General features: G+C 37.2%; 2 protein-coding genes across 2 annotated transcripts; both read right to left on the reverse strand.

Annotated features, from left to right (window-relative positions):
* Window positions 1-296: 296 nt before the first annotated feature.
* LOC125469272 (protein TPX2) lies at window positions 297-5,190 on the reverse strand. Its single transcript, XM_048566408.1, has 18 exons — window positions 4,877-5,190; window positions 4,102-4,187; window positions 3,856-4,014; window positions 3,691-3,758; window positions 3,343-3,582; window positions 3,161-3,257; window positions 2,891-3,073; window positions 2,638-2,790; window positions 2,490-2,552; window positions 2,323-2,403; window positions 2,065-2,223; window positions 1,823-1,957; window positions 1,643-1,720; window positions 1,415-1,534; window positions 1,156-1,322; window positions 909-1,077; window positions 712-806; window positions 297-627 (listed from the first exon to the last, which is right to left on the reverse strand). Exons 1-18 carry the CDS (start codon window positions 5,046-5,048, stop codon window positions 510-512), a joined length of 2,343 nt encoding a protein of 780 aa, XP_048422365.1. The 5' UTR covers window positions 5,049-5,190; the 3' UTR covers window positions 297-509.
* A 1,301-nt stretch (window positions 5,191-6,491) lies between these two features.
* On the reverse strand, window positions 6,492-7,924 carry LOC125469274 (norbelladine synthase-like). Its single transcript, XM_048566417.1, is given in 3 exon segments — window positions 6,492-6,869; window positions 6,871-7,163; window positions 7,540-7,924. Coding segments are annotated over 3 exon segments (732 nt in total). The 5' UTR covers window positions 7,727-7,924; the 3' UTR covers window positions 6,492-6,617.
* Window positions 7,925-9,543: the final 1,619 nt, after the last annotated feature.

Below are 9,543 nucleotides of genomic sequence, written 5' to 3' on the forward strand. Positions count from 1 at the left end.
TGGCCTCTCGTTTTTTCTCGGGTTTTTTAACTGCTCCAAATGTGAAACGGAAACACAGGGATGATGATGGTGAAGCAGAATGAACTTGTTCCGTCCTCCAGGACTCCTAACAGCTGAGTCACATGATAAACACCCGATCGGCGATTGAGCTTTTAACAGCAATAAACACAATCTAAAATGAAGCTTCTGGAGCAACAAAGTTCAATTGAAAATGAAGCAATCAAAGGAAGAAAGCCTTCGTGGTTTTTGAGTTTTCGGATAATTTGATTTCGTCAATCTGCGGTGTACGGTAATAGTGAAAGAATTACGCAATAGACATTGATATAAGAATTGGTTTTACATGGTAACTGAAACTTTACAGCAAAAGAATTGCGTTCGGTCGCCTTTAACAGAATGGTACACTAATGCTGCTAGTAAAAATTGGATCATATAAACTCGAACGGCCCTTGTACAGGGTTCAAGAGTTCTTGAACAACAGCCACACACGGTAATGTAGGGAAAGGTTTCATTCATCGCATCTGTGCCGCAGCGCTGGAAACTGCAGAGTTGATCATCATTTTTCGTCTTTCTTTTCGCTGGAGCACACGTAGATGTGGTGATTTCGGTTTTGTTGCTTCCTTGGGGCACCTATTATGTCATAAAACGCACCAATCAATAAACTAGTCATTGAAATAATGCAGCAATAACAGTTAAGATTGCATTTTTTCTTACTTTTGGGGACAGAATGGATGCTCAAAGTTGGGCACCGGCCTTGCATGGGGTACCAATGTCCTTCTGAGTTGTTTCAGTGCCTTTTCTTCCTCGACCTGCAAACAGTAAGTAGACAATTTTCGAGTACATGTCAGTTTAAATGATGCAAGTTTACTAACAGCTAAGCAGCAAAAAGTACGTATGAAAAACACACATACCATTCTCGCTGCCTCACTCTCTTCTCTGTATCTCTTGTACATCATCTCTTTCTCCCTAACCTTTTGATCAAATTCGGCTCTATCAACAGCTCGATGATCAACTTGGAGATTGAACTCCTGAACTTGGGTGAGAGGCTTGCGCTCTTTTTTGGGAACAGGAATTGGGTCCCTGCATACAAAGGGATATCAGTCATTCGTCTCTTTAAGACTTAGACAATAAAATCCTGAACAATGTAAGTTTGCTTACTCTTTCAAGATTGGTTGTGCCTTGAACACTCTTATCTGGGCTTCTTCTTTCTCCTTCCGCTGTTTTTCTTCCATTTCCCTTTGCAATTCCTCCTCATGCCTCACTAAACTCTCTAGTTGGAAAGGTTCTGGTTTTGTGCATTGCTTGGGCTCTGGCTTGGGTGGGATCTGCATTAGAACAACAGGAATCATCATTTAACCATCATTGTTCCAATTTCGTGTAATTAAACTCGGAAAAACAAATTAATAAGTATCTGTACCACAGGGTAATCTGTAGTATAAGGATATGGATTAGCTTTTGGAACCCTTGCTCTTTCTTCTTCCAATTGCTTATGCCAAACTTCAGTAATGAATTTCCTTTCTTTCTCGGCCCCTCTTTCCTGATGACATAAACAAAAAACCAATACGCAGGTTATGAGCAGGCTGTATGCATCACTGAATGACCCTAACTTCTATAATGCTGGAGGAAACAAAAGGAATTATCATACCTCTGTGTGGAGATGGAATGGGTTTGGCATTGTGTTTCTCGGAAGTGGATCATGGTGAAGTTCTGAATTTAGCGACAGCTGGAAGACAAAACAAATGATGCATAAGAGATGCTGTGCAGATACTACTTTTCTTTTGTATGCTACGTCTGCGGTAGGATCGGTAAGAATCGTTTCACTTACTTTATCAAGTAGATCAACAACAGACGAAGATTGCGGTGGTATCCTTTCATTTGTTGCAAAATGGAATTCTTGAGGTTTGGTCACATGTTTCTTTGCATTACAGAACACCCCCATATCTCCTTTACTTTCAAATATCTGTGAACAATGTCAAAAGGAAAGAACATTTTGATAAATCAATTCAATTCATAATGTTTCCAAGATGAATACCATCAAACAGAATTGAAGGGCTGGACTGGACATACCTTCTTATTCAAAGGCTTGGCCTTGAATTTTGGGATTCTTTCGAGTTCTTCCTGTTCAATTTCCAACGAACTTTTCACCCTGGGTGGACGAGCCCTCAATGATGTGTGTAGCATAGGGGTTTTAGGTTCAGTAAGATTATGAGGCTTCCATGGATTATTCTGTATTTCAACACAGAAAGCGAACATTGTCAATGGGATACCTCAACTGGCTTATCGAGAACAAAAAATGGAAATAGCAAATCTGATTCTGTCTAATACCTGACGGGACATTTCGGTTGAAGCTATCGAGGATGTTTCTGCATTCTGATTGGCCCTTACCATTGTCTCCAAATGGAATTCCTGCAAGAATAAGAAATAAGAGACTTATTATCACCACTGCAACATTGTATATCCTTTTTTCTAACATCCAATCCACAGCAACTTACGTGAAATTCCGGTGGCTGGGGCGTACTTCTTGGCATTGCAGGCAATGATGGGGATTCTAGAATCTGTAATGAGCAATAATAATCCAATAAACCCAACAGATATATACGGCAAATGAAACAGAAGTAAGAGTATAAAATTACAAGTTACCTTTTTGTTTAATGGTCGAGCCTTAAACTTCGGAATTTTAGCCATCATCTCTTCTTCAAGCTCAGCAGTACTCTTTACTCTCACTGAGCGAACACGCTGGGATGTTTCAAATTCAGGCTCCTTAGGCCTAGTCAAGGTGAGTTTGGGTTTCATCTGAAAAATATAAACAACATCGATCTTTCATCATTAACATGAAAAATATGAGGAGACATGAAAAAGAACTCAACGAGGCAGATGGAGAAAGATGCTTTACAAGCGGCAATGACAAGTCTCTGGTACTTGATTGGAACCTTTTCATCATTTCGGCCATTGAAACAAATGGTGATGCAGGTTCCCTAACATAAACTTTTCGGTCCTCTTTTTTCACAGCAGCTGAAGAACTTGTATGACCCAATTTTGACTTGTGGGGCAACGTGTGGGGTTTGGGATTAAGAATCTGTTTTTTTAGAGGACATAAGGGAAAAGAATTAGGGTAAACGCTGTCACAATCAAGTTGATAAAGCAGTACAGGAGTAAAGGTTACCTGTCTAGATCTTCCTTCGTCCAATTTCTGCCGCTTTATCGCCTGATTTTCCTGAACTAAAAGTGGAGTTCCAGATGCATTCTTCACATGTGTTTCTCTAGAATTTCAAGTTAAGTAGCTAATCAGTCATGACTGTTAGAATAAATCAACACATCAATCAGGAAAAACGTACACACACCAACCTTTTCACACTATTTGGTTTAATGTTTTTGGTTTGGGATGATTGTAAGTGACTTTTTTGCTTCAGTGCTGATGGGTTTCTGACCATGCTTGCTATCTTTTTAGCAGTCTGGTGCTTCTTGGAATAACTCATGGGTGGTTTTGGAGTGCAAGCTTCAATTTCAACTTGAATGATAGGTTTACTATTCTCCTTACCACTGGTCAGAGCAGTTTTCTTATTTGAAGATACTGTACCCAAAACACTGCAAAACAGTAAGTAATGAATGAGAAACCGTCGAGCTCAACGTTATATTCTAATCCACTAGTACGAGTCAAGAGACTCGAGACAAAAGCTTAAGAGGACCCCTAACCTTCCATTTCCGCCGGTACATTTGTCTTCCTTTTTTTCAACTTGGCTAATACTCTTATCAGCTGAGACCTAAAGGAGTTAAGAGTATGATTAGATGCCAAACACAATCAAGAAAAATGGTTTTTCAGAAGAGTAAAGTTGAAATTAATACTACGAATTGGCTTACGTTGCTTTCTTCTTTCGCTTCCCTGGGGATTGTTTCGACCACTTCAGCAGGCACGATCTTTGATTCAGGCTTAGTTTCAATAGACTTATCAGCCACTAAATCAGGCTTAGTTTCGATAGACTTATCATCAGCTTTTAAGTCAGATGATGATTCCAAGTTCTGCAAAACATAAACAACCATGAAGTTAGAGAGTTACAAAACAAGTCCAAGTTTTATAGTAAAGAACAAAAGGACGTAAAACACTACCACATTCTGCATTTGCTCTGCTTCACCAAAGTCACACATGCTCTCGATCGTAAAGGATCTACCAGCCTTGATCTTAGGCATAAAAGCTGCACGAAAATATTCAAGTCCCATTACAAACAGAACATTGCCACGGTTCTTATTGATTAAAGACAAAAATCATCCAAAAGCACAAATTGAATATCCATTGCTCCGTCAATCGAAAATTCCAGTCAAGTTCATACCATAAAACCTAGTTCAAATACTGCAACAAATTTTGGAAAGAAAAGAACGACAATCCGGAAAGTTTAAATCTAATTCCTTTTAACAAGTAACAACTTCCTTAAATGCCTAAGATTGTTGCCTAATTGAGAACTTTCTTGGTCTCTCTCAGAATCCTCTCTCTCTACTCTTAACAGAAAAAATAAAAAGATATCAGCCCTTAATCTTCTGCGGGCAAACACAACCTAGCAAAATTTTCTGATAATCAAACTCCAAAAAGCAGAGCAAGCATCCAGATTGCGGTATCGCTTCCTAATCTATTTCAATTGCAAGAAACGTTTGGAATTGTGACAAAATTAGCCACCAAACCAAAATCAAAACCCTCAAATTCCAATAATTTTACAGAAATTTTACACAATTGAGAGAAGAAAAGCGAAAAGCCCTAAAATCCAAATCAACAGATCTGAGAGAAACCCTAACAAAGAAGACGCAATAAACACACAGATGTAAGGCTATAAAGCACAACTGGAATATAAGAATAGTAAGATAGAAAGAAGCATTAGGGAAGCAGACGTACGTGAAGGAGCATAAGCGAGAGCGCAGTCAAACCAGAGCTCGGCCTTGCGCCTGTCATCTTCGCTCTCGTCCTTTATGAAGTCAAAGAAGCGCGGAGCCGAGAACTCGTACGTATCGTCGACGATCATTCCCGTGGCCGTCGGAGCCGGCGCGTTGGGTTCTTGGTCGGCCATTTCCTCGTTTTCGAAAACTTGTTGTTTGGGGTTGGGGATTCCAGAGGAGGAATTCGAAAGATCTGGAAGATTAATGAAGAAATGAATAGAGAATAATGAATAAATGAAAGAGAGAGCGTCTGAGTGGGTGCGAGTCTGGGGGATTGGAGTATAACGTTAGGGGAAGGATCTTTCTAACGGTCTGATTTTTTTGAATTTGGTAGCCAACGGCCAACTAGGTGACTGCTCGGCACTCGGCTGTGCGCTGTTTCTAACGGCTATATTTACTTGCCTTTTTTAAGCGGCTGAACGATGTCGTTTGGCGGAATGATGTCGTTTGGGTTTGGGTAATACGCAAAAAAAAGGATCAAAAATAAAACACACAGGACAGAGGGATGTGGGGGAGGGAGGAGGCCTGGGACGGGAGATTTGGGATGTTGGGGGAGGGTTGGGGGAGATTTTTATTTCATTTATTTTTCGAAAGCTTTGTAAATATATTTAATTTTAATTTTAATTATTTTACTATAATTTGAACATTAATTGTCAGTGTTTAATAAAATAAAAAACTACCGTTTATGTCTTATTTTTTTCTAATTGTATATTTAATTAGGGATGGTTTCGGTTTTGTAAGGGAAACAAAATTTTGATTAACTAAAAGCTTAAAACGAAATTGAATGGAGATTTTGTAAACTGAAAAATTGGATTGTGATTTGTTTGTTAGGCCAAGTTTTTTGAGCTCTCCAAATTTTAGCCCATATTTAAGTGACTTTGAGTGCCAAAGTTTGATGTTATTTTTATGGGTTAAACTTTGAGTGCCAAATTTTATATAACTTCAAAATTTATATGGCATAAAAAAATAAGTTCGAATTGAAACTTAAAATAGAAAGCAACTAGAGGAGATGGGCTGAGAGTAAGACTTAGACGAGTCATTGATGAGTGTTGATAATGGTTTGAGAGACTAAGATTGAGTCGAGAGGGATGAGAGCAAGAATGAGTCCATAGGGAAAAGAGAGAATGAGTCATAGAGGGAAGAAAGAATAACTGAATGAGTTTGTCTTTATGAATCAATGGTTGAGATTATCTCAACCAAGTATACTAATATGTTATATAATAATAATAATAATACTTTTTGATAAAACCGAACCAAAAAGTTTGGTAATTTTCGATTTCAGCAACTTTTGTGAAAAAAAAATGTCAACTCTATATTTAAGCGGTGTAGTCAAATTAAGATTTGATAAGATTCTAATAGATTTTAAAATAGGGGTGTAGTCCATTAGGGTTTTAAAGGAGCTGAGACCCACAAACTTCCTCCTGGACCTCCATGTAATGTAAATTATCTCAGCAAAAGTACTATTTTTACTATATATTTGCCGCATTTATTTAATAAACATAGAACTTATATGTGTTAGTGACCAAAACTCTATTAAAAAAAAGTATAAAAATAATACAAATATATAATAAGGGTGCGTTTGTTACATTGTACTATCTCGGATTGAACTAATTTTGGGGACTAAATTGGACTAATTTAGTAAAATATTTGGTGCAGCATCGGACTAAGAAGCTGTATTAACCTGAAAAAGAAACCCAGCTTCATGCGTCATACCTGACCTGAGAAAACCATTTCGAATAAGCCATTAACAAAATTAATTCCAAGTTGCTAAATTTGCTTCTCAAAATTTCAGAATCTGAAGAAACAAACAAGATCTTCAATGATGAGCAGTTCATCCAACTTGAAACACTTATTAAAGCAGATAATATTTTAAGGTAGGGATCCAAATTAATTTGACATTGCATCAACTGATGATGTTCACGGAACTGTTTAATTGAGTACAAATTGTTTTTTCATGAGATGGATCTTTGCTGCCTCTGCAATGGTAACGAATGGCTCGATAGAGACAAGCGAGGAGGCGTTGGAAGCATCAGACGTCTCTTCCTTGACATCATATTCAACTGTGGTTTTGATGATGCAGCAGCAGGAAGGTTCCGAATCACCTGCAGCTCCTAATTTCTCTATGATTTCAAACCGAACCCGGTATAAGCTCAGTCCAAAATCCAGAAATCCACCTTCAATCACCTCCACTTCTTTCACTCGCGTCTCATTGTCTATCTTTGTGAACTTTTCCTTGTGTTCAGCACCATCAATTAACATTAATTATATATATTTAACCAAATCATTTAGCATTATAAATTAAATTGGACACAAGAACAATCAAAAGATCGAACAAGATCAATAAGGGGGAAAGCTCCGTTTAATAAATTAATTATACTATATACATAGTTAACAAGGAAAATTATTAATTAGCCTAAAATAAAAATATGAGGCGCATGCAGGCGAGAGGCCTAAGTAAACCATTTCTCAATCCAAAATCCTGCTGTTTACAGTTAATATTTGAGAATTCGTAATTAAAGACAGGTAAATGAGATTCTTTATAAGGTAGCTAGCAAATTAATCACCAGCAAGAAGATTAGCGCACATGGAGCATGCGTTTAATTAATTTAATTAAGTATATACCTGATGCAAATTTGACATGGACAATAGTCCCAACCCCTCCATCACCATGTATGGCTTCAGCTTTTTCAATCATATCTGGAAGTTGTTGTTCCACGAATCTTGCCAGTGCAAGCGTGCTGAAGAGCTCCCATGCTTCACTTGCAGGCACCTCCACTTCTAACTCATGCCAAACTTTCCCAATCGCCATCCCTAAACCCTATTTGGCAAAGCTAGCTCAGCCGCTTGCTTCCTCAACTGATGATGATGCGTTTGCCTTCAACTAGGGTTATTTATGCGTAATATAACTTGGTAAAGGACAAGGTAGCTAGAGCCAGAATCATTTCTCACCACAAGATGCCCTTTCTATTATCTAACCTGTCTCTGAAACTCTAAATTGGTTAAGGACAAGGTAGCTAGAGCCAGAATCGTTTCCCACCAGAAGATGCCCTTTCTATTGTCTAACCTGTCCCTGCACATGAAACTCTCAATCAAATATATAATTAAGATACCTACTTAGCTATTAATTAATTAATTGAGTAATATGTATATTCTAGCCGGCAGGTATGTAAATATATATATTTGATTAAAATATGCCCAATTTAGAAGAATGACTTACATAAAATAGAGATGCTAAAATAGTGGTATTATAAATTAATCGCAACATCATGTATGAATTGTGTTCTTGGTCCAAGAAGTCCTTCATCTAACTAAGACGTATGACTGGCATTCATTCAAGGAATTGGACCCGCTCCCAATTTTAGTGTCCGAAGTTTAGGGATCAATTTATCTGGACCGCACAAATTGAATTCAACGGTCTCCATTAACTCATTTTTCTGGCCCACTACACAAAAGCAACGACTCTGATTTCTTTTACACACCAATCAACGGCTCAAATGATTTGATCTCTATGCTCTAGACACTAAGGTCCGGAGCGGATCCAATTCCTTAATTCAATCCGCGTTCTATCTTCATGAATAGAAAATAGCTACTATATCTACAATGTATTTTACATGTGTAATTATATATATATAGGGAAATGTTATTAGCACTCCAAAAATCTCATTCTATACTCCTCACAAGTGTATTTTTCTTTCCTAATATAGAAAATTTGAAGTATAGAATAAGATTTTTGGAATACTAATAACAATTCCCTGTATTATATATATATGCAGGCCCTTTATGCAAGGGGATTCCAATTTTTTGAAAAAAAAATGGGGATTAGATATGGGGCCCACTCCACATCGAATTTCAACGATTTGAACCGTCTATTTTGTTAGTCTCGATTCATAGATCATCCTTGCAAAAGTCAATTCAATCCGAAACCATTTGCCTATTTAATTATCAAAATCAAATTTCATTGTTTCTTATATAACAAAGTATTCGTTCATTTCTTTGAACTCAATTAGATGTCTTAAATATTTTTGATTTGGCTAATATTTTGCAAGGATGATCTATGAGTTACAATTTGAAAAATAGACGCTCGGTTCGTTAAAGTTCAATATGGTGTAGACCCCCGCAACTAATCCCTATTTTTATAAAAATAAAAAAAAAATGAAAATCCCTTCCCTTAAAGACTTCCTATGTGTATGTATGTATGTATGTATGTATGTATATAATCAAGGACTAAAGTGTGATAGAGTGCTGCTGTATAATTCAGGATTTCTACAGCCAGAGTGCCAGCTGCGGACGATGTTTTATATATTCAGCTGTGTATTAATATATTATACATGCATATCATATGCTCTAAATTAAAAAGACTATATAAATCATTATACATACGTTTAAAATTAACGATGAAAGAGATGACTCCCTCTTTATATATATTTATATTATATATAAACACATGTATGTATTCAGATTCCAGATTGACTCGGCCGGCCCCAAGAGAATAACGACGTTATAACTTATACATCGCTAGCCGGCATATGTTTCATTTAACTAGCCAATAGAAATTTTCACTACAAAAACAAAAACAGCCAATAATAGAAGAAGCAGCAGCAGCAGCTATAACCAGTAGGAAGTTAT

Source organism: the organism of the source record quoted next, unplaced genomic scaffold (genome assembly GCF_019419815.1).
Source record: "Pyrus x bretschneideri cultivar Hongxiangsu unplaced genomic scaffold, Pyrus_bretschneideri_v1 Contig41, whole genome shotgun sequence".
In the NCBI taxonomy this organism is placed as follows: Eukaryota; Viridiplantae; Streptophyta; class Magnoliopsida; order Rosales; family Rosaceae; genus Pyrus; species Pyrus x bretschneideri.